This window comes from Thermobia domestica, chromosome 1 (genome assembly GCF_964235325.1).
Source record: "Thermobia domestica chromosome 1, izTheDome1.hap1.1, whole genome shotgun sequence".
NCBI classification, from domain to species: domain Eukaryota; kingdom Metazoa; phylum Arthropoda; class Insecta; order Zygentoma; family Lepismatidae; genus Thermobia; species Thermobia domestica.
This window is the reverse complement of record NC_137454.1, coordinates 120,734,545-120,761,173: the sequence shown is the minus strand read 5'-3', so window position 1 is coordinate 120,761,173 and position 26,629 is coordinate 120,734,545. Positions and strand designations below refer to the sequence as shown.

At 35.6% G+C, this 26,629-nt stretch overlaps 1 protein-coding gene across 1 annotated transcript in view; it reads left to right on the top strand.

The window, feature by feature from the left end:
- The first annotated feature begins 578 nt into the window (after nucleotides 1-578).
- Rpn10 (regulatory particle non-ATPase 10) overlaps nucleotides 579-26,629 on the top strand; it is a 44,544-nt gene continuing 18,493 nt past the window's right edge. Inside the window, exons 1-7 of the mRNA XM_081762723.1 lie at nucleotides 579-735; nucleotides 4,855-4,995; nucleotides 7,816-7,927; nucleotides 13,008-13,163; nucleotides 16,899-17,030; nucleotides 21,054-21,140; nucleotides 25,061-25,175. Of these exons, the coding sequence (XP_081618849.1) occupies nucleotides 710-735; nucleotides 4,855-4,995; nucleotides 7,816-7,927; nucleotides 13,008-13,163; nucleotides 16,899-17,030; nucleotides 21,054-21,140; nucleotides 25,061-25,175 (769 nt within the window). The 5' untranslated portion in view covers nucleotides 579-709. The remainder of the gene's footprint in view (nucleotides 736-4,854; nucleotides 4,996-7,815; nucleotides 7,928-13,007; nucleotides 13,164-16,898; nucleotides 17,031-21,053; nucleotides 21,141-25,060; nucleotides 25,176-26,629) is intronic.

Below are 26,629 nucleotides of genomic sequence, written 5' to 3'. Positions count from 1 at the left end.
AAAATTTCAAAGAGGAGGATGATATGAAAGAAGCAGTGCAGATTTAGCTATCATCACAAGTAGCACCCTTTGTGGCAAAAAGATACAAAAAATGATTTCCCGTTATGACGTCTCAATAATGACAGAACCAATCTGGAGATAGTTTAAGCTGTAGCATCATGAGGGAAGGAAATAGTATACAAATAATGTTCTGATTATTTTTAATTTTTCAAAAGAATATCGGTACTTTAAAAAACGCACCTCAATATCAAATTTGTGGCAACAGCTCGTCTATCTCAACGATTAAGATAATTATTTTTGCTAAGAGATATCCAAATTTCTAACATCAGTTTTACCTAGGTACATTATTCTGTTAGGTATTTTTGTTTGTAGATATACATAATCATTTCCCAAAGTAGAAATGCCAGCAAATTTATACTTCTATTAACAATTTTAGACACTGAGCCTTATTCCGTATCGATCTTCGCAAAATTAGCCGATCGCAAAGCAACGCATAAAGTGCAAAAAGGAATTATTACTGCTATGCCGATTATCGCAAACTAGTATGCAAAATATGCCTTGCGTTAACGCCAACCGTTGCAGAACGAAGCTCACTGAGGTAACTTTTGGACACCGCTTATAGTGAATACGTCGAGGTTTGTGAGTGACTAGTGTATGAGGCTGGCTGTAACATCTAGTTCCGTCACTATCTATATGTCACGTGACCAAAATGGTGCTCGAAAGTACGATGATATGGTAAGTTTTGGAATTATTTATGTATTTTGTCCATTTCAAATGATTTTTTGATGTATCTTTCAACTTATGCTGAATACAAAGAGCACAATTGACAAACACTGTATAAAAATAGGTGGTAAAGCCTGTGAATTGTTAGTTGTATAGTAATTTCTTCAACGCTTATTGTTATTCAACATTCAAATAAATTTTTAAGGTAGTGAGCACTACATTTCGAAAGTGAGCAGTTCGTAACAGTCAATCTTAATTATTACTACCTACAGTAATTTTCTGATGTTAACAGACAAGTTATTTTGTAACTGTACAAGGGTAAAATTTAGTGCAAGACAATACAATATGTCGTCATGAAAACTCAGCAAGAGCCCAGTAATTTATATGGTAAACATGAGATGCATCTTAGAGGCGAACAAAATGACTTACAGGTCAAGTTCAGGCAGACGACTGGAAATAATTGTTGAAAAATCATAATTCTTTCATTAACTTTCTACTTAATTGTCCTCCAAAACATTTATGCTGGGCGACATAGAAGTACCCCACTATAGAAATAGAGGCTTAAGTTTAGAGTTGCCCCTCCAGTCTGAAGTTGCCCTTGGACTTTGCAACATACAAAAAACAGTGCTTAAAGTATTAAACATTGTTACATTTCACTTAATTTCAGTACTCCGTGTGTTTCACAAAAATTTAAAAGGTTTTCTTCATTATTTTTGCGCATCCGTTACACCTGTTCGCCATATTTTACAACTACAGTACCATGCTGCTGAAACCTTCCGTAATGCTTCCGCATCCGGCAAATAGTACTAACTTCCACATATCTTTTCTCGTATTAAACATAACTCTCCTGCCGAACTTACATTCCTAAACATAAATAAAAACTTCAAATTATCATTTCTTACCTCATTTCTCCTGTAAATTTTCCTGATTTTTATAAAAAGCGGAGGGGTAACTCTAAACTTAACCCGAAATAGATGATAATCAAGGTGTCCACGGGAGTAATTGTTGAGAAATTACAATTCTTTCACGATTTACATACAAGTACAGCGTCTGGATATAATGCATAAAAATTACAGTGCATAAGGTAAACCAACTTGCGGTGACCACGAAAGAGCACAGATGTTATCTAGGTCTAACGGGCAGGTTGTAGAACACTGGTACCCCCATATAGATTAGCAGCTAGGTTGGTTCCTTTCTATACTAAATTTTAATATTTAATTCACATAGTATTATCGAGCGAGCGTGAGCGAGTGAAGGCGGGTTAGAGCCCCACAGGGCACGTTGTTTTCGGTCTTTATTGCAGCTAAATGGGGACCTGTGTTCTAGAACCTTGCCAGGTCTAACTCAGGGTAGGGCGAAGCTATCGCGCCGGAGTGCGTTCGAAGGAAGCAGACGCTTCAGCAACGATGGTACTGTATAAATGTAAGCAAGGGTAGTGAAAATATATGGATTTTTGCAATGATATGAATTCCAATAGCACTTATCATCGTTTCATACTAGTAACGCTATAGGTCTACTTGTAAACATAAAATACATATTCTGTACACTGTGTAGAAATACACCGTCAGTGAAAAATAGTATCTTATACAGTCATCTTTTATATGCACCCACTTTTTTTTATCCGTCGCAAAGCATTTGTAATGATTTTACACTAGTGAACGTAATACAGCTCTACTACGCCGCATTTGATTCTGCCGCCTGCAAAACTTTTTTTGATCACCATGTCTTTCCATGCAATGTACTGAATTTTACCTGTATATTTTGTGAAATGTAATGTGCATAAACTTGACCAGCACCCAAAAGAACATTGTCTTCTTAACTCAGAAAGTTCACAAGTATTTAATTATTTAACAAAAGGCAAACTTTACGAGGCAAAGCGTAAAATTTGGGGAGTTAACTTAGTTGGTCATGTTCGTTAATTAATTAAACCTTGAATTCGGCTGTGAGCAGTGAGACAAAGACGAGTTAATTATATTTCTGAAATAAGATTACCAAAAGGAAAAACGAAAAAAATAAAAATTAAGTGTTTTAAACAAGGAACAAGTCGAGGAGTAAACCAGTGCATGAGGTTGTAACACTGTTTTTATAAACTGGGTCAACTTTAGAGTTCCTGCTCCAGTTGATATCCGTACGCAGACACGAAAACTGGCACTGCAAGGTAACCAAAAAAAAAAGTATTTGCCGTTTTTGATATATCATTAATCATGCGCTCACAGAGACGAAGCGAAATCACGCATGTGTCTGCCAAGCGATCGGGAGTGAGTATGACTATCGACCTTCAGTAATAAGGCACTTTGCGCACATATAACAGTCATAGCTCGTCCAGTATCGAAAAGAAATGACACACCGCCAGGCATTGTTTCCAGAAATTCCGTTCAGGAGATTGAGCCTTTCGGATGAACCTCGCAGTGGACTACCACATGTGTTGGATAACGAGGCACTGAAAGTAGCCATTGAGGAGGACAGTGGTCTAACGTATGATGAACTTGTTTCCGCTGAAACAGTTAGACTGCACTTGCATGGAATAGGGAAGTCATACAAATTAAGCAAGTGGGGGTACCCCACACATAATCGGCAGCCAACAAGGAACAGCGAGTGACAGCCTGTTTGTTCTTGGTCACTCGGCACCTGAACACACCTCTCGGATCACTTGCTCACTGATGACTAAAAGTGGGTCCTCTATGATGCTCTCAGGCATATCAGACATTAGTTGTCGCCACGTATCCTTGTTCCTCACACCTCAAGACCACCTCTGCACCCAGGAAAGCTTATGTTCTCTGTATGGTGGAATTGTCAGCAAGTGGTGCACTACGAGTTCCTTCCACCTGGTCACACCATCACTGCTAACCTCTGCTCTCAGCAGTCACAAAGGATACACGGTGCATTGCAGCAGAAGGAGTTTGCATTGACGAATCGCAAGGGTGTGTTGTTCCTGCACGACACTGCGAAGCCACGTGTGGCAAAGAGGGGCCGTGCAAAGAACGACATTTCAACTATTTGACATTAAACTTCACTAAAAAACCAGTCAGATTTCCGTTGTATTTGATGAATGAAGGAAATAGCCGATTTTATTTTACACCAACAACTCTCCTCTCTAGGTGAGAATGCAATGATATTGAATTTACACTTATGTTCAGTGGAGCTTGATAACTACAGACTCGTTATCAAATAGTTTGTTTTCCATCTTCCAGCGGTTCTAAACTTGCAATAAATTACAAGACGTTAAGGTTTTCGTGTTTTTACACAACTATATATCATATAGAAAATAAAGATTTTACTTACCTTGCGTTGATTTAATGTTAATATTCCTGACAATTTGACTTCCTATATCCTGGAAGCTTTCTCAAAGGAAATTGGGCCTTGAAGATAGATCGAGTTGTTATTCATATCTTTCCTTTTATATCCTTCCGTGCATTAATGGATTTGAAATTTTGTAGTGAGCATAGAAATACGGAATCCATTATTACATGGAAGAAAACAGAGGAACGATGTGAATAACAAATCGATCTATCTTGAAGGACCAATTTCCTCTGAAGAAGCTTTCAGAATATAGGAAGCGAAACTATTAGGAAGATTTAACATTAAATTAACGCAAGATATGTAAACATCTTTATTTTTTTAATACAGGATATTATTTACAATACTTTATAGGTGTGAGAAGAATTTTTAGCAAGTAACGCCGATCCACTGAAATAGACGTGCGTTACTGTAAAAACTAGTATGCGTCAATTCATTTTGTTAAATGAGGACAAGTTTGGTTTGATCTTTTGGAGTGGTGACTAAATCTTATTTATCAGAAAGCTCCAATACAGTTGTGACAATCATTTGTGAAATATTTCAGTAAGGTATACGTAAGGTTGCACTAGAATACAAGTGTACAGAGATATAATTAGATGGCTGAAATTCCTGGCTTTATTTCTACAAGGCTATTTTATATGGGAAAGGAGGGGAAAATATGTATCATATTCCTTTTATGCTTCACTTGTTAATTATTTTTCAAAAGGAAATTTATTTCTAGAAAGAAGAACATATTCTAACGATTGTTAACATTATTATTTTGATGAATTTACGAGTAATGTTTTTCTGAGTATTATTAATATAAACATGATGTATATATGTTTTCCTTGACAGTGTTGACAACAGCGATTATATGAGGAATGGTGATTTTGTACCAACCAGGCTGCAGGCACAGCAAGATGCAGTGAACTTAGTCTGTCATTCAAAAACACGAGCAAACCCTGAAAATAATGTGGGTTTGCTTACATTAGCAAGGTAAGTTGCTTTAAATTGGTTTGTATAAATACCTAGAATCATTATGAGGGTTTTTGTGTGTGTGGGGGGGGGGGGGGGTTTCATTCTTCAAGCTTGCTATTATATTTGGTGTGATTGGAAAGTTTTAAGGCTGTTCATAATGTAAGAATTAAGGCTATTTGCGCTAAGTAGTTCCATGCTGATTGTACACAGCAACTTCTATGATGTTTCCACTTTTGAGACCATTCTTGGAAATCCTCCGTTTAAAGGGCCTTAAGAATTTTATCCGCATTTGCTCAAATGTTTTCCATCTTGCCAATCCTCTTCACTTTGAAAAAGTACTTACTTCAAATGCAGTTGGACTTAGCCAGCTGTGAACGTTTCGGCAGAAAGTTGTTGCATTGTTTAGCATAGATCCCTTTCAGTGTAGAAGGTCCATCTGTGTCGTTAACACAATCTGTAAATTATAGAACTGGAAAGAAATAATTTGGATTGAGTGAGATACGTAATTTTTGGTGTTCACCTAATGTGACTTACCCATCAAGTTTCATTACATTTGTAGCATACAAGGAGCATAGTGATTAAAATGTGGCTGTATCTCTAATTTTGGATTTTGAGGGAATGTTGATGATATCCTAGTTGTAGTGTTGTTATCAAAGTAAGTAGAGCAATGTTGCTTTTACGTATAATGTTTAAGGAGTATTCAGTTTTTTACGGAGAGCCAACTTCTAAAGGAGCAAACAGAAAAGGATGTAATGTGTACAACATATGTTCTGTGTATCTTATTTGAAGAATTGAATTCAAGCAATCTTGTACAGAAATTGAAGGTTTTATTGAAGAGTAATAAATTAAAGGCGAAGAAAAAAGTTTTTTCAACCGAAGTATGTTAACCGTTGGCTTAATACACAGATTTCAAATATACCGGTCAGAAAATAACAGCTTTCTAGGTAGTTTCGATTTTGTCACTTTTTGTCGACTAGTTGCGTCTATTAATAAAGTAAAATTAAACATAAGTGTAATAAGCGTGACTGAGATGCATTGTTTCTTCACTTACATTATTTAAAATTACGATATTCAAAAGAAGATAGTCAACGAGATGTAGTTCCACAGATAATATTAGTTTTCTGAAAGGAATTGTGTTGAGGAAGGCAATAACATTTTGCCAAAACATTTACTGTTTGATAATTCTGAGTGCTTTTGGAGTGTTTTATATATATATATATAATGAATATAGAATATGAATGCTATTAAATGAAGTGGCAGTCTCTTCCCTTTTGAGTTGACTTTCAATTTGGAGACAGGTAGAAGTCGGGAGAGACTAAATGTGGAAAATAGAGTGGCTGGGGTAGCACAGGAACTTAGAATTTAGACAAATATTCAGAAGGCACAACGTTCATGGACGTTATCGTGATATAGATTTTAATTCTTGGTACGCCATAGTGTAAGTCTCTTCGTGGACACTTTTATAGTATGGTTAGTTAATTGCCTTATTCATAGACCACATTCAGTTTAGCTTATTCATAGACCACAGTGCTGGTGCATCTGAAGAAAGAAAAAAAGAAACAGATCGAATGTAAGTCTGAAATTCACATCTTAATATATAAACTTAATAGAAGTGTAAATAAAATTCTTATTTATATATTAATGAAAGGAGAAGGCAGCCGGATTTTTAACACAGCAAATCTTCTCTAGGTGCGAATTCAATGATACACAAAAATTGAAAAAAGTGGATGACTGGGCCAAGACTCGCACCCAGGAACTGCCGATGCATTAGCTTTCCAGAACAGCCATGTACTCTCTGACTCCTGAAGTCTGTGCTCTTTATTTAGACCACAGATTGTACCACAACCTAGCTGTTATGCTTAGACAATCCAGTGTCCATATTCAGTACAGCTCTGACGGTTGTATTATTATTATATATGAATCACTAATCGAACAATTATTCTGAAATAGTTGATGGAATGAGAATGTGAGAGGAAACGAGAGAAACCCGAAATCCACGGACATGATATTCTCCACAAACTCGTGGCGTGGGATCGAACCATGGATACCTTGTACCAGAGTTGAACGCTCTACCGCTGAGCCATAATACCTTTCTGCAGTTTTTATGAAGAGAAACATCTTGTTTACAGGGTGCGGAACATAATTTATAAAAGGGAGTATGGAGACACAGTAGTAGAGTGCCCACCTCGGGTGTGATGGGTCTCTGGTTCGATCACCGGTCATGAGAATTTTTGGTGGACAGCATCATGTCCATGGGTTTTCTTGGATTATTTTTTGTTTCCTTCCACATTTTCATTTCAGTAGTTATTTCGTAATCACTTTATCATCGTCTCTTTTTGCTTAAAGCATATAATCATGGGACGTAAAGCTAGAAGTTTCATTTTAATACTTATAAGAATTTTATTTATTTGCTGTTTTATTGGTAGAGAAAACTCGTATCTCAAAAACAAAACACTACTTTACAGAAGAAAGAAAAGTTTGAAAAAGTTGGAGATTAGTTGAAAGTCAGCGACTTTTCTGATGGAGAAGCCAATTACGATAACAAACCGACCTCTACATCAAAAAAGTCGCTTACTTTTAACTAATCTCCAATTCTTTCAAACGTTTAGTTCTTCTTTTGTCAGGTTGTGTATTTTTGGGATACGAGGTAGCTGCAAGGTACCGTCGAAATATGAATCCAATTATGGTCCAGTAAAGTACAAATTACGGACTAATTATATTATAAGGACGTTTGAATGTGCTAATTGAACATTGAAAATATTTTGGTTATCTACGATAACTTTCGAAAATTTTATTCCGCTGTGTATATACAATATATACAATTTGTCTCTTCACTAGTGTTGAAGTTCTTGCTACACTGACAAGTGATGTGGGAAGAATTCTGTCCAAGCTGCATCAGGTTCAGCCGCAAGGAAACATAAATCTCCTTACAGGCATTCGTATAGCTCATGTGAGTATGTAAACATTCATTTGTTTTCCTAAAGTACCTTATATATTTGTAGAATAAAAAAAAAAAAAAATTACTCTGAAAAATAAAACTGTTGGCTACTGCAAAGAGGAAAAAATTTATTGTTAATTCTATACAGGTACACTCATATCCAAAGTTATTGTCGCATGTCTATAAATATGTTGTTGTAAATATATAATTTGATAACGAATTCGATCGGTATTTCTTATAATGTTAGTATGTGTATAATCGGCAAAGACATGTAGGTGGCAAATTTCATGTCAAAAGAACAGTAAATAAGAACAATAAAACTTTCGTGTCCATTTAGCAACATTTTGTTTTACTCATTCTAGTTTTCGTATTTATAATTCTTTTCCTATGAAATTTGCCACAAATATACATTTCCCGATTATACACATAGTAACAGTATTAAAAGTACCCTGCAAAATCATTATCAAATTATATTCTTACAAGAAGACAGTTATAGATATGCGACAATCATTTTGGACATGAGTGTCATACCTTGGCTATTTTTATACACAATCACCAAGAAGCTCCAAACATCTTTGATATCTTTGAAATAAATTAATTACTGCTCATTCGAGCATAACACCCCTAAGTTTACCAAAAAATAATGAAAAAAATTGCGGTTTTTGAGATCTGCTTCCAAATTTTTCGCCAGTAACATGTCAGTTTTTTTTTTTAAAGTCCTGAAGAACTAAAATGAATACTTTCAATGATGAATCCTGAAGTTTTTAACGCTGAATTTGACAGTAGTTAAAATACAATGTTTCCTGATGTAGGGAAATCATATTTCTCATTCGAGAAGAGTAACATAATTGAAATTTTTTCAAGCTCGTCCTATTCCTCTGAAAAATTCAGTATTTTCCTTCTATCAGGATAGTTGGAAATAAAATTTGTGAAGCATATCATATGTTCTCTTTTAAAGTTTCCTTCCTAGTGCAATGCGTTAAGAGAACTTCAACAAATTAGAGTTACGTTTTTAATATTACAAACAAAATTGGGACACACACGTTTCCTGCACGAAATTTATAAGTATTTCATTTTTACTTTCGAGTGATGACAAGAGAAAAGAAAGTATGGTGATCATGAGAAAAATTCGAATTCGAGATTTCAACGGATTAACACGTTTCATGACCCCTACAAGCCGAAAGCGTGATTTTTTTAAATGTCTGTTCGTCCGTCAGTCCCAATGTAAATATGCCTAAAGGCCATACCGTTCAACATATCCGTACTAAATATTAAAGTTTTTAAAGGATTTTCCAGTGAGGGGGAGGTTCGAATTTTCTTCCCAATCTCAAGTTGAAATGTAGTTTTACTGAAGGATGAAAAAAAAAGTGTGATTTTCTCTAAAACTGCCCTAACGATTTTGTTATATTCATATATTAGTACTTCATTAACTACCCTATACTCTGATGTCGATTGCTCTGAGAAATTTTACGAGGCGTGGTTTATTTTGGGGGTGATTTATTTTTTCGGACGATTCTCTCAAAATCGACCCAGACAATTTTGTTAATATTTCATCATTGTTTCATTAATAACCTGGCAATATGACATAACTCGTTTGTTTTGAAAAATTTCCAAAGGTGGCTTATTTTGGAGTAATTTTCGAACGATTTCTTCAAAAACGACTCAGGCGATTTTCTCCATATTTCGTAAATATGCATTTCACTAATAATTAGGTAATGTTGTATAAATTACTTCTGACGTAAATATCCACAAGGGGTAATTTAATCTTGGGGTATTTTGTTCGGGCGAAGTTTCCCGAAAACGCCATATAATTTTGTTCGTATTTCACAAGAAAATATTGCATTAATAACTGCAGCATAACATGATTTAGGTTAAAATAATGGAGCGAGAAAGTTGAGTGTGGTGGCCCATATCTTTTATTATCGTATTGAAATGTCAAGCTCACTATTCAAAAGTGCAAGTTTCAATAGTTAAGAAAATCTTATTTAAAAATATTCTTAATTGTAAGTAAAATGAGCACGAAGACATCACAAAAGAAGTTTAATGTTATTTATATGTCTATTGTGTAGCTGTTATCTGGTTTATGTGTGAATTAACATGATATTGTTCTTGGTGTATTAGTACTATATTATATATATGGGTGATTCCACGAAAAAGGGAAATTTTCACTTGGAAAATTTTTGTTCCGTTCATGGTCGTCTATTTCGATAAAAATTTCACATGCACTTACTACTACTAAGTACATGTTAATTAGGTGTTCAGCAGAGCTGAATCGTTATTGGTGTAGTAAATAAAAAATAATAAACTTTTCAGCACCCACGGAGTTGAGACCATAGGTCACGGAGTTGAGATTAGTTAACACGGAGTTGAAAATTGCTGTGGAGTTGAGAAACGTGATACATCTTGGTGATAAGTTTTGGTTTATAAGTGATTAAGCTTATAATTTACATAAAAATTGAAATAATTTTCCAATAGTTTTTGTAAGTTAGAATTATTCCCTTATGTTGAATAAAATTCTAACAAACTAGATGACACGTAATTTGTTATACAAAAATACTCCACAAAATACTGCAAACATATGAAAATATATCTAATGAAGGTTCCAATATTGAGTATATATATGTATATATATATATATAATGAATATGTGACGTAAATAAGAAAAAAAGAAATACGCATACACTTATCGAGTATTGAAAAATTATTGCGCTTTCAATATGTTGACTATCATATGGAGAGAACAAACTTTTTACATAAGCTTACGGAACAGACGAAGTAGTCACTAAACCTGTCTATTGTCTACTTCATTTGTTTTCTGAGCTTATGTAAACCGTCTGTCTTCTCTGTGTAATCAAGTCAACACGTCGAAAGTGCAATACTTTTTCAACATTTGGTAAGTGTATTTGTATATTTAGTATATATACAAGGTGTTTCAAAACAATACACACATCGTTTGGGAGCTGATTCCTGGCACCAAGATAAGATGAAAAGTATAGACAACTGGGTGCACAAATGCTTCCTTTCGGAGTTATAGGCTGCCGAGAACATGAAAAAAAAATGAACTTTAAAGGTCCATAGCTCCAAAACTATGAGACCTGCCGTAGTCGGGTCACGACTTCACTTAGGAACTAATATGTGCACTATCCAAAACTATGTTTCAGAATCCTGAGGTACTCACGAAGCAATTTTTATAGAGGGAGTTTGGCTACTGGCGTATAATCTGAAGTACTCACCGACTACTTTTATAAAAGTTGTTGTGGAAGTACCGCAAGATTCTGAAACATGGATATTTGGATAGCGCACATACTAATTCCAAAGTGAAGTCTGACCCGACTACGGTAGGTCCCATAGTTTTATGCTATGGACCTTTAAAGTTCATTTTTTTTTCATGTTTTCGGCAGCCTATAACTGCGAAAGGAAGCATTTGTGCACCCAGATTGGTCTATACTTATCTTATCTTGGTGTTAGGATCACCTCCCAAACGTTGTCGGTATGTTTTGAAACGCCCTGTATAATGCATACTAAATGACAGTGTAAGGCACTCATCATTTCTGTCTTCTTTGGATAATTCGATGTTCTTTGTTAAGTAGCCCTCATTTTCCACTCCAATGAAGGAAATGTCTTAAGGAAACAGGGAAGGGCTGTTCTAGTCTACAAAGAATGACAACTGCCAACGCTTTTTAAACGTCAGGTTTAGTAGGCCAGGAGAAATTCCTCCCGATCCGCGTCATAAAATTGACTGTCCGTATATTGCCCTCAGACTCTTCGACAATCCCTGAAAAGAAAACAATTAGTTGATCATAAGATTGAGACGTCAATAGGTCAAAAACAGATACCATCCATCTTGACTTGACTGAAGTTTTACCTCCGGCTACCTTACAGCCCCAAGTCTGAACTTCCGCGAAACACTCCTTAAATGGGTTAGAACCCACCAGCCGGCCTTTGAGTGTGAATGACACGTGGTCAGCGTGTCGGCTCCTACGTCCGTTGCGATGGTCTGCGCGATCAGGTTTCAGTACATCTCTACTCAAATGAGTTTTTCAGTTGCCTTACTGTGCGAAGTAAACACCATTAATTTTTCAGCTTCCACCGGGAAACAAACCCAGAACCACGCACGAAAGGCGAGCATACTAGTCACTAGACCATAAACGAGCTTTATTTCTATCACTATATTGAAAGAACAAATATTTAGAAGAGCATGAGCATAAACACTATAGGATTATCAACTCCGTGAATTTGTCTCAACACCGTGGATTCCTTAGTTTTCAGATGGATATGGAGTTGAGAACCATGGAGTTGAGAAAATCGAATATAATTTATCTTTACCGGCCCACTTTTTGACCAGTACATGTGAGTAATTGTGTACGAATTTCCTACGTTAAGGCGTAGGTTCCTCAAGGGAAAGAAGGTATATACCATACAAATACATTCAGTAATAAATACCATGGTGTTGAGTATCAATTAATATACGCACCTGCTTTCCACACACAAAAATATTTTTCCTATAGCTTTTAACACATGCACACAACTTTTTCTGTTCTTCAGTCAAACATGTCTGCCTTGTCTTCTTGTGGGTATTGCCAATGTGGACGACCATGCTATCTGTTGGAGCAATGACATTTTTTTCTCATGCCATGGAGTTGAGACGAAATAGAGGTGACAGAAACGAAGCATAGTCAAGCTTTCGAAAATAATCGTTATAAAGGTTTACTTTCCACAAAACCGAAATATTGAAGTGTTCTCTTCCATTTAATTACCATTAAATGATGTTCGATTTGCGACTTCAGTTGTAATTTATTGATTAAAATCAGTCAACTGTAGTCTGTGACAGCCCACGGTGTTGAGAAATCGGGTAATAATTAATTTTTTACGTATGTTTCGTGTTATATTTGCAAACTGTTATACATGGCATACCTACTTTGTGACGGTTACTACCAAACAAAATAAAAATGAGGTAATTCTTTCTAGTAGTAGTTTGAAGAAATGCCCGTGACAGAAAATTTCCCTTTTTCGTGGAATCACCCATATATACATTAGCCTAGTCGGGTTTATATAATTAAAAAAAAATAATGTGTATTTTATTTTTATGTAGTTGGCTCTTAAACATCGCCAAGGGAAGAACCATAAGATGAGAATTGTTGTATTTGTTGGTAGCCCAGTGATGACAGAGGAGAAGGAATTAATAAAGCTCGCTAAACGATTGAAAAAGGAAAAAGTCAACGTTGATATTGTCAGCTTTGGTGAAGAGGTAAGCCATTTGACGAGGTTTTTATGAACATTTTAACACTTACCATTAGTGGATGATTTTACCACTATATATTTTCTAATTGTGTTCATTCACAAGCTTAGTCAATTATATGAATCATTAATAAATTCCATTTATTATTATTAGTCATATTCTGCGGAATGAAGACCAAGAAATACGTTGATTTAGTGACTTAAGAAAATAATGTATACCACATATTTTTAGTAATTTCTAAAATACTATTTATTTTGAAGCTCACAAATTTTCAGGTTAGTTTTGATATTATATATTTAGATGTACTTTTTCACAATGATGAATATCTCAAATACGAAGCGTTCTCGCCACTAGTCTAGTGGCTGGCCAATGTGTCTTTGGTGCTTGTGGTCCCGAGTTTAATTCATGGTGGGAGAGTACGAAACATTTAATTTCACAGTCACTCACTTTCATTAATCATCCGTCTTCTTTAGCATAAAGGGCATAACCATGGACGTTAAAGTAAAAAATTGCATACAAAGTGTAAAGAATAGAACTAATTTTAATCGGATTTCAAAAGAGCTGAAAGACTGAAACATACGTACACACACACACACACACACATATATATATATATAGATAGATAGATAGATAGATAGATAGATAGATATATGAGTGATGTAATGACGATGTGGAAACTGTTCTAAGTTCACAGATATTTTGTGAAATGTAAATTTTGATGAAAACCTTAACTATTTGGTCTAGGAATTAATTCGTGCGGTTGGTACGCACACATTGAAGCTGTAGTACAAACACAAAATACATAAATACCTTAAGAAAAATATTGTCCATCGCTAGCCACCACTTTCGCCCATCTGTCAGGCAATGTACGGATTCCGTGGCGAAAGAAGTCCTCATCCTTGGAAGCGATCCAGTCAGAGACCCATGTTTCGATATCTTCTGAAGAAGTAAACCGCTGTCCAATCAAATCGTTGTTCATGCAATCGAACAAGTAGTAGTCCGAAGGAGCAACGTCTGGTGAATACGGCGGGTGGGGTAAAACTTCCCATCCGACATTTTCTAAATAGGTTTTGACCGGTTTTGCGACATGTGGGCGAGCGTTATCATGTTGAACAATAAGTTTATCATGTCTGTTCTCCCATTCTGGTCGTGTTCTGGCCAGAGCTTGCTTCAAACGCATTAATTGTCGTCGATAACGTTCTCCATTCATAGTTTCACCCGGTTGCAGCAGCTCATAGTACACCACACCTTTCATATCCCACCATATGCACAGCATAACCTTTGCACAGTGAATATCTCGTTTTGGTTGTGATGGACCTGGTTTCACCCAGGCCTTTTTTCGTTTAGGGTTCTCGTAATGGATCCACTTCTCATCAAGCGTAATAATTCGATGCAGAAACCCCTTTCTGCTCTGTCGTTGAAGCAGCAATTCGCAAATGGTTTTTCGTCTTTCAACGTCTCTGTCTTTCAATTCATGTGGAACCCAATGTGACATCTTTTGAATCATTCCCATGGCTTTCAAGCGTTTGGAGACTGTTGTTTGATCAACGCCTAATGCTGCTGCAAGTTGTTCCTGCGTTTGACACGAATCCTGCTCGAGCAATGCTGTCAATTCTTCGTCTTGAAATTTTTTTGTCTGTCCAGCTCGCTCTTGGTCTGCCAAGCCGAAATCACCACTTCTAAACCGTGCAAACCACTTCTGACACGTGACTTTTAGTCGCACTTTTCTGCATATTAAAGTAATGCAGCAAAAACACTTTATCAGGCACAAATTGCGCCATGTTCACTTAACTACAAACTGGTGTTGTTGACGCTTTAATCCACTGCCCTATACTACGAACGATACGCGATGACAGGGGTTTGCAACACATGTGTGGATACACGGAACTGTGGGACGCTCCGTTCGTTGCGCCATCTCTTGTCCACCCGCACGAATTAATTCCTAGACCAAATACATCCAACAGCCTGTTTACGATACCAATTTCGGCTACTGTGAGGGCCGACGTGCATTTTTGCTTTTTAATCTGAAATCTACATGTATAACCGAGAAGTGTGTGTGTACTTTGATTTTCATATTTGCAGTAGAGCTGACCGCATTATTGGAGTCCTGACTAACCGCGTTCCTGTTTAACCGAAGTGATCCTAAAGGAAAAAAGAAATGCCAGAGCGAACGACTCACGTTCTAAAATGGCGTACGTTGTGGTAAAGCCGAGGGAAGGCGGCAATTGGTATAAATTAAGAAAAATGAGAAAGAAATCGAAAAGGTTCGAACACTCGACCTCGGGATCACTATCATGAAGCTTACACGCACGGCTGTGTCGTCGTATTGCAGAGAACTTAGCCATTCTTTCTCTAGTTTTTGTTGTTTATAAACCTTCACGGCAAGCACGTTAGCAATGGAACAGCTCCGCAACCATACGTACTGCTCTGCTGTCAGTAATCATCATCAAAATTTCAGGACTATTTTATGATATAATCTTGAAAAATACTGCACTGTGAGTTTTCCGTGTTAATTTACTATTATTATTATTATTATTATTATTATTATTATTATTATTATTATTATTATTATTATTATTTTAGTCGTCAACATAAACTAGAAGGATTTAATGTGCTGTACAGCAATTACTGTAGGCTTATTTAGATACATCACATTGAAAGAACATATTCCAATGCCAAATAAACGATTCTTCAACACTGGGTCTTTCAAAGCGCCTAAACGTTTTAAAATAACAACGTTGGTAGAGTAGAAAATCATTAAATAGAAAGGTAAGCATACGAGACCTCTTTCTTTGGAACGAGCGAACCGAATTAAATTTTAGACATCGTCACACTGCATATCAACTGGAATAACATCATTGATTCCCTCACGGTTGTGACCAACAACAGTGAAGGAATCACAGTGGTTTAAGACTTACATCCTGTGAAAACTCATGCTGGAGTCCTCAAGATGTTTGTGTCTAGCTAATGGTAATATGTTAATGTACATAGTTATTATCTGTGTAATTAATTCCCATTATTGCTAAAAGCCTTTGTCTTGACAATGCTGGAACAAAATTCAATAATTAATTGAATCTGTTACAGGGTAGAAAAGAATAAGAAGAGTAAATTTCTTAGTTTATTTGTAAGATAACTCTTCTAATGACATCTTTGTCATCACCAAGACGTATAGGACGAGTTTTACAGTTTAAAGTGGGATCTGAACCACTATAGCGCGTTCAGTGGTCTTCCATCGGGATCGAACCCAGAACCTCGTGCACCAAAGGCTTCTTCAAGTGCTTACATTGACGAAGAATAAGTCATAATTACCTAATTGTTCTATATGTGACATTCTTAATCCTAATACTCGCTGTCTTCACTCCACCTTCCAATTTTAAATTTGCCATACGACCTTTTGAATCGGAAGACAAAAGATCCTATCCTTGGCTTACCGACCGTATCAACTACACCACATAAATAGACTAAGAACTTCATGCTTCAAGCATAATATTCTGACAGATCTCGCAATAGACACCAGAATCAGTTCAGTTCATGTGGTACGAACTACAGTGAGGTTGTAATATACACAAAGCAAAGCTATAACAATTTGGTAAAAATTTTTCGTTTAAGATATGAATTTGTATCTTATTTTCAACAATAGAAAAGTAATAAGTTTGTAGAGAACAATATGCAAACTTTCTTTCAAAGTCTATTCGATTATTGGAGGATTATTATATATTATGTTGAACTTTTCTCTTTCCACAGCAAGACAATGCTGATCGTTTGACTTCCTTTATAAACACACTTAACGGTAAAGATGGTTCTGGTAGCCATTTAGTTGCTGTGCCACCTGGTCCTCATTTGTCGGATGCACTGAGATCTTCCCCAATCATTCAGGTAATGTTAGTTGTTTGTTAATTATTTTTTACTCGCACTAATATGTACGTGAATATAATTCTTTTCTATGTGTATAATTTTTTTTTTTATACTTTCTATTCATCTGGCACCTATACTGAGTGTGAAAGGTAGGGTATGATAAGGAAAGATTTTTCCCTATCTGATGAAAACGAATAAACTATTTTTTGTTGGTTTGCTTTTCATTCTCACTTCAGGATTCCGTTTCTGTAAATATATACTGTATATATCAGGATTGTTGGAATTTTCCTCTCCCCAAAATTCCCCAGTCTTTTTTTTTTGGGGGGGGGGGGGGTAAAACCCGCATAAAACCCAGAAAAGCCCACCTCAGAAAATATACTTCAAAACATGGATTGAAATAATAAGCTTAATGTGATCATAATTACTGCCTTTAATCATATTTATTAGTATATGCCTAGTATCATAATTGGCTTAAAATGTGTTTCTCACCAGAACAGAGTACCACTGAAAAGAATTATGCATGTCGAATTTTGTTTGCACTCGATCAAATACGCTGTAACAGTGTTCAACTGTAATCTATTATCTAAAAATGAAAAGAATCTTGTTTGTGCTCACATTACGGGGGAACGATTCAACTGCTTGAAATGAATTTTCGGATGTAGTTACCACGTACCTCAAACTGAGTTTTTAATCATGTTGTACGAGAGAGCAGGGTCGAAATCTATGTGAAGAACTTAGTATCTCCTCACAATCGTTTCAAGTTTATATAAACTCCTCATTAAAAATAAGTGGACCCTTGTCCGAGTGTTATTGAGAATTTTCATTTTAAGTTAGGAAATGGGACCACTTTCTATAATTTGAAAGCTATGTTACCTGTTGTTTTTGATCATATCACGCGAAAACGGTTAAGCAGTTTGAAAATAAGTTTTGAATACAGTACCCACTTTGAGCAGGGTTTTTATTACATTACTTCGATTCAAGGGCGCATCCTTGGGGAAGAGGGTAGAGAGGGTTTAAAAATCATGTAAAAAAAATACAGTATGTCTCGAGCCAGCCAAGTTAGGAAGATGAAACTCGGTATATAAACTCCTCATTAAAAATAAGTGGGCGTGTGTCCCAACGATTTCGAAAATTTTTGTTTTAAAGGGAGGGGCAATTTTCCATAATTCATTTGAACACATTAAAAGTAATGGTGCTTGTTGTTTGTGGTCGAATCACGGGGAAACATTTGAACAGTTTGAGATGAATTATGGAACATAAGTTATTTATATATTTATTGTGTTACTTTGCTTAAAAGGCGCATGGTAATGGAAGAGGGTTCTAAATTTCAAGCAAAATTATAGTATCTCATGAGCATGTCATGTTACTAAATGAAATTCGGTATATAAACACCTTATTAAAAATAAAGGGGCATGCCATTTCCAGTTTTTGAAGAAAAGAAAGAGAGCGTTTTCAATAATTTCTTTGTTCACATTTAAAATGACAATGCCTGTGTGTGATCGCCGCATGGGGAAATGGTTGAACAGTTTGAAATGAGTTTTTCAACATAGTACCTACCTCAAACTGGAATTTTATTATGTAACTTTCCTTAAAGAGCGTATCCTAAGGGAGAAAGGGGTTCAAAATTTATGCTAAAAATAGGATATCAGTTTTTATTACAACACTTTTATTGATATGCGTATCGTAAGGGAGTAAGGAGGGTTAAATATTTTCCATGAACCCAATTCTCTCCGTGCAAAAAATGGGCATTTCAGCTAGTATGGAGTAAGAAATAATGCGACTACATTTCCTTTGTTTTTGTACTGCATGCTTGTGTATTTACATAAAACTTGCTTATTGATGTAAACAGGTAATAAAATTACTTTCTCCATGTGTCAGTTAATTACAAATCATAAACGTTTCACTAGAGAATAGAAATTACTTAAGATGTACCTCTATCATCTCAACACTAACGGCAATCAAGATCATGAAACTCCCTAATTATTCTTGCGCATCTGGTGGAGTATGTGAAGCACAGTGTTATTATTATGTGTCACAAAAGCACTCAATCGTAAAATCTGTTGTAAGAAAGCAAGGCAACTGAAAATTAGAAAAAAAATCCATATTCAGTTCTTAAAGAAGAATAATATTTTATTTCTTCTAAAAAAACATTCATTCAATAGACATTTTTATCTCAGACTCCTGAACTTGAGGCACTATCCCAGTATTTGCCTGGCGTGCTTTGCGGGAAACTAAAAGAATCTTTAGTCAGGATGGCTGGCTCAAAGATTTGAATCCTGAGTGTAAGAGGGGATTTTATTCCCATTGTGTATTACATAAAATTATCCAGTACTTTGTTATTCTAGAAAACCGTGTACGTACTTCTTAGAAATCAAAATATAAGTGAGAAGTTAGAAATGAGATTGCTCGGCTTTTAGCATCTGTGGCCATGTTAGTCTGTCATGTATGAGGATGACGTCTCTAGCCGATCACACTATCCGAAGAAAGGGTAGAAACAAAGGATTGAGGTCGGCCTGGGACGTGTATGTTAGGTACCATCCCGGCATTTGCCTGGTGTGAATGAGGAAAACCCAGGAAAATCTCACTCCCGAACGAGTGTCACCACCGGGAAATATAAACGAATGTCCACGAAATGCGGATGGGCTTCACGAATTTCACGACATTTTTCTTTCTTTATTATTTTAAAGCTTGGTTAAATTTCTCATGATTATGCACCGTGGCTAAGGGGACTGTGATGAGATGGATGACAGTGGTGGAATGACGAAAGTGGGAGGAAACGGGGAGCCTGAGAAAACCCATGCACACAGTATTGTCCACTAGAAAGCACAGTTGGCGGAAGCAGGGATCGAACTAGGAACCCTCGCCAGAGGTGAATCAATGCGACCCCATGAGGAATTTCATAGTTTCGTTTGTACAATAGAACATGAATGCTCATATGGTATTTTAAGTAGGAATATGGCTTTAAATATACGTGCAAAATTTAATAAAACTCAATTTTACCCGATAAAACCCACTGGGCTAGGCTTTTTAAAAAACCCTGGGTTTTTCACAACCCTGATGTATATATATATATATATATATATATATATATATATATATATATATATATATATATATATATATATATATATATATAATTTTTATGAAACGATTCGTTACTGTCGTAAACTCGTGAGTATCAAGTTTATGAAAATAAGGATGTAAAGCGGATGTTTTGTTCACTGCGGTTGAAACAGTAATCTAAGTTGTGGATTATGAACACTAACAAGGAATTAAAATCAGTTATGATTTGAAATTCTATTGTAATATTTCCGAGCCCTATCCTGAGTGTAAATTCTTTTTACTGGAGAGGAAATGGTTACCCGGGATGATGAATATGACTATTCATAGGGCAACATCTTCAACAATGTGAGTAAATCAGGTTCACAACCGTATCAGTGTTGAGGAAGAACTCAGCGCTGTCTGATGTGATGTACACGTATTAACAAGAAATTCGATACGAGACAGAAAGGCAGGTTATTATTTATCATAGTGCTATTAAATTTATTCGAATATTCGTTATTCGAAAAATGTTTCTATTGTTAATATCCAAACATTCGTTTTAATCGAATAATTATCCGAATAGCGATTTCAGTCAAGTATTCGGAGAATCCATGATACGAATTTTAACAGCATTAGTGTCAAATAATGCAATTGTACCCTTTATTTGTACAAAATTTGCTTAATTCTTCTCAAGTAAATTACTTTTTTTTTTTTTTAATAAAGAATATATTTGATTCGCTAATGTAATTGAAGAGTGAATATAACATAGCCAGCTGGGTATTGAACTGATGTCTCTGTCTTCCCGTGTTGACGCGATAACAGTTATGCCACGTAGTACTTTAAATCAACCACATATCTTTTACCCTTCAGGTTAGTGCTCAGCAATTTAGATCATGTGAACTGCACCATAATGTACAAATGCTGTGTTTGGTTGTTTAATCTGTTTCACATAGACACATACAATTTTTATTATTTTATGATACGATATTCTGATTTTTTCAGGGAGAAGATGGTTCTGGTGGCATGGGACTTGGAGGATCAGGATTTGAATTTGGTGTTGATCCTAATGAAGATCCTGAATTAGCATTGGTAAGTTCTCTTTCTAAGACGTTAGATCTCAAGTTTTACAGTGATAAATTAAGTATAGTGTGTAGTGATATACAATTGTCGTTTAAACAATATGGATCTTACATCTTTTGTAAGAGAAAAGTTATCACTCATGTATTCAATATATGTGCATCGTCGGAAGACGTAGGTTACACAGGTATTTTAGGTTTGAATTTTGACCACGATTGGATTACTAATCTAAATATTTAAGATGATAATGTATGTTTGATGAGGTTCCTCGCTCTCCTGTTCCTTGTTTCGACGATATTCAAAGCAAATGTTCATTCGAAAGTTTGAGTGGATAGCATGATAAGTGAAGTTTAAGAAAGAAGAAATGATACTATTACTTCTGACTATTTTTATATATTTATTTATTTATTTATTTACTTTAACGTCTCGTGATTATGTTTCGAGTCTTAAGTGAGGCTGTGATAATGAGGTGAATGAAAATGGTGGGTTGAAAGAAGTAGGAGGAAACGGGAAAACACCAATAAAACATACATACGGTACCACAACACCCACGTGGCGCGAACTGAGATAGATCCCATGCATCAGAGGTGAGCTCTTTACTACTGAGCCATCGTGGTCCTCACACTCAGTTTCCAGTTCAGTAAGGTGTTTTTTTATTTATTTATTTATTATTATTATTATTATTATTATTATTATTATTATTATTATTATTATTATTATTATTATTATTATTATTATTATTATTATTATTATTATAGAGCATTATGAAATTAAGTAGGAAATATTTGAACTACATATATGGAAATAATTAACCAAATGAGAAAAAAATAATCCTAATAAAATGCAGCCTACTTGATTAATATTTTTATCGTAGTACTCCGTATTTTGCATATTTTTCGTGTAGTGCAAATAATCATCGCGGAATCGATGCATATAACTCGTTAATTGTCAAAGATGATGGAGGACATCTGCGCCGGATTTGCTGCTCTAAAACTGATGATAAGAGTTTAATAATGGTCAAATCGGGTATCAAGCAGATCAGAGGAATAAGTTCATTTTGGTGTTCTGCAAACAACACCTTTAAATAGGACTGGCTGTATGTGTGTGTTGGCAGATAGATTGTTATCTTGGAAGAATGTGTCATTGTTAAGAAACGACGTCCGTACAAAGGATGCACCTGGTCAACTAACATGTCCATATAATCACTGACAGTAATTCTATAGGACCAACATAGTCCCACCGTCAAATTGCAGCTTATACCAGCATAGTACCGCGGCCATGGTAGGAAGTAGGCATTGCGGAGCATATGGCTCTTCCGGCATCTGCCATACATAAATTTTGCATGTTGTTGGAAATAAGGAAACAGTTGTCTTATCGACCATATTACTCTCTTCCAATCATCAATGGTCCATTTTTTCCGTTCTCGGCACCATCGTTTTTGCTCTACAACGTTGTCGGCGGTGATCAGGTTTCGAATCCGAATCCATTTCTGATGTCGAAGTTACGCACCTCTCGTCGAACTTTGCAAAAACAGATCGTTCCAAATCCTCGTTGAGTTCTGCTGTCAATGCCGCATTAGCTGTGCGGTCGTATATGACAATCCTTTACATTGTTTCTTTATCTCTCTAATTAGGAGAAACCGCGGTAGCTCAGTGATAGAGGGTTCACCTCTGATGCGTGAGGTGCCTGGTTCAATCCCAACTCGCGCCAAGTGGGCTTTGTGGTGGACAAACACTATGTTGGTTTTCTTGGAGTTCTTCCGTTTCCTCCCACTTTCTTTATTCCACCATTTCCCATTAATTTCTCATCACCGTCGTCTTTAGCCTACCCGGTATATCCGTGAGACGTAAAACCGTAAGATTTCATTTTCATTTCTGTCATTAGACTTTATGTCCTCTTTGATGATGATTTGCCACATTTTCTGTATGTCGTTATTACTTCGACACCGCTGTCAGTACACCAAATATATTGGCAGTCTTGGACATACTTGTTCCAACTTGCGTCCACAATTTGCTTTTTCTGAAAATTGAAAAAGGTCTCCCATTTTATGGCACCAGTGTTTGTGAAGTACTACTATATATACACTACTCGTTACCAACCAACGGCATTAACACAAGACTGTTGTAGTTCACAAATGTGTGGTCTTACTAAGCCACGAAGATTAGTGTTGCAGTACATAGGTGTTTCCATTATATTGATAACTATTTGCACAGTGACTTGTAAAAGTCAGTGGAGATAAAATTACTATTTTGTTGAGTGTCTGCCGTGAGCAACTTGCATTTATCAATGTCAGATTTGCCTACTATTTCATCCTGCCCTCCCTTAAGTTCTAATTTTCTGACCTGCGTAATGTTCCTGTAATCACCATAAATTCTGGGTCAACTAAATATTTTGAATATATAAGCGTCTATTCTTCCTCGGTAGTATGCAGGCTTATTCCGTATTATAGAGCTGGTGGGACTTTGAAATAAGAATCAGTTTAAGTTGAAAAATAACTCTTCGTTGCTGTAGTAACACAGCGGCGTTGCAATAACGAAAATTGATGGTCCCTTATCCGCACTCTGAAAAGTATGTTACGGTGCACTTACCTAAATACGCGACACAATAATAAATTTATGTCTCTTTGTTCAGGTGTGTAAGATGGACGTAACAAGATTTCTAGGAAGTGTTTACCTGACTAGTAAAACCGTTATCCATGTCTTATTCATCGAAGAAATTTAGCTGATTTTCAAAAACAGAAAGACATAAAATTTATTACTGTGCCGAGTATTTAGCTGAAGTGCATCTTAACAATTATACATTTTTGAATGTGGGTACTGGACCTTCAATATTCGCTATAACATCGCTGTGATTTACAATTACGAAGTGATTTTTATAGTTTAAAATGATTTTATTTCGATTACATGGTTCCGCTGGAGTTGAATGTTTTTAATTTTTTGTAATCAGCTTTTCATAAGATGAAATAAGGCTGCATACTACCGAGGAAGAAAACACGCTTATCTATTCGAAATATTTAGTGTATCCAGGCTTTTTGTATAACGTAAGTGCGATATTTAACAATGTACTTACCTTTGCACCCTCTTTTTAGTTTGTATTGATATTTCGACTCATACGGGAGTCACATTCGCAACCATTTCTTACCTCTTGGAGGATGAGATTCCTATATTCTTATCATTATTTGTTTTTGTCTGTCCTGTAAAGAAAATGAGCCCAAAGAATTCCCACACTACATTAGTTTCAGAGAATGTTGGTTGTGCATCCTTGTAGTTAAGGTTCTGAAACTAGTAAGAGAATCATTTTAGTGAACACAAATAAAGAGTTTGCGCAAATAACTATAAAATTAAACTACAATTAAGAACATGTGAGTAAAAGGGTACACGAAAACCAATGAAAAGGATCAATTACAAAATTAACTTGTTTGTCTTCGAGTTATTACTGGAAAGATGTTAATCGGAATGGAAGTGCTAAAAGTGTAACTAGATTTCCGTGAAAAATGTGATCTGAAATTGTTTGGGCTCATATTCTTTACAAGACAGACAGAAACAATTAATTGGCGGACACTTTCAATATCTCCTGTGATGTGCCTGACGAACGTATGTTTGTCTCTCTGTGCACGTCGATATCTACCGCTTCGAACTTACTGTAGCATGCTTTCAGCCCTCGGTAACTCGGCCAATATGCTATATGACCTTTTATGCTTACCTCAGTGTTAAGAATCACCTTCTGATGTTTGTTACATTAATTAAGTTATACCCTTTTTATAAGATGTAGCCAACAGTATCTATCAGTAATTATAGGTGCGATATAGATTTTATTTTTCTTTCTTACCCTGAAACACCGTGCGAGAGCTAATGAAGGAATATGATTTATGAATTGTTGTGAAAGTAGACAGTGAATGTATGTATAAGCAGTGTTTTCTGGTTGTTTTCTAGGCGTTGCGTGTGTCTATGGAGGAGCAGAGACAGAGGCAAGAAGAAGAAGCCAGAAGAGCTCAGGCTGAATCAGCTGCTCAGGCAGGAACAACCACTCCAGCACCAACTAAAGAAAGTAAGAACATAATGATTTTATACAATCTGTTTTTGAATTCGTTTCTGTTACTGGTGGAAATGCTTTATAATTAACTTGGTACATTCTCTAGAAGGATATATAGAGAACCTTATTTTATATTGGTAGGGTCACCAAATTATAAGCGTAAACTACAATAAAAATTTTAGATTAATTTGCTTAAACTAACTTTTCTAGCAGAGTGATACTTTCAAGATCAGTGTAAATCTCATATTTTATTTATTTATTTATTTTGGAATATCTCATTCTTCTTTCAAATAATAATGAAAACAGTATTTTGCTACTGCTATTTTCGATAAAGTTTACATAACTCAGTAGCACCGAACAGTATCGTTTGTTATGTTAACGTGTCTACTTTTTGGTTATCTGATCTAGAAATCACATGTTTAACATAGAAGTAAGAAAAAGGAATTGTTGGCAGCATAAATTCAACCACGATTAGAGGTATTGAAACAGAACGTAATCTACTGTGCCACAAAAATTAATTACAAGGCCAGGTTATTTTCTTTTTTACTTTTTTACTCCTCTAAACTTCAAAATACGTAAAAAATTTGTTTCTTTTTTCTGTGTGTTTCAATTTACGTTAGTAGATTGTCAGAGTACTACCCATTCAAAGCTTTCAAAAGCTAAGTCACATGTTTCCTGGATCAATCGACATGTTTCTCTTTATACAACAATCAAATAATACTATGAAGTAAACTCCGAGTACAGTAGATGTTCAACTCTGTGAGTGGAAAAACTGAAATTGTTGCATATATTCTCTCTGCCGAATTAAAGAGTTAATTAATGAATAGTAACCCAAAGCAGCAATACAGTGGTATGCACGTGGTCCCGGTTCGATTCTCAATGGGAGAGCACAAAACATTTAATTTCACAATCACTCACTTTCATTAATCATCCGTCTCCTTTAAATAAATAAATAAATAATATAATAATAATAATAATAATAATAATAATAATAATAATAAACCTTCGCTGCTAACATTTCGAACGTGGTTCGAATTTCGAGGAACGCACAGTCTTCATTGTTATTAAAATAAGAAATTTAAGAAAAAACTTTTTCCTGTTTGTTTCTCTTCTAAAGTTATAAGCATGCGAAATTCAGCTTGTCACATCAACTGTAAATACCTATAATTTTATAGCAGTGAGTCGGTTCGCGTAGCTTTATATATTAAGAGATTAACTGTACTGTTTCTGTATTCCCTGACACCTTCTTTAGCAGATGGAAAATTCACTAGCTATCCATCTGACTTCCCATAATTTACTCTTGCAATATTTTCTTCACATGAAAATGTTAATTCACTCGCACTAGAATCTTCTTTTTAAATTATACATGGATTATTGGTGTTCAAAACGCAGTAATGAAGTGTTAGATGCAATAAATAAGAGTACTCGGTGAAAATTGGAATGGTGATAGAACTTCACAAGCTTAGTAC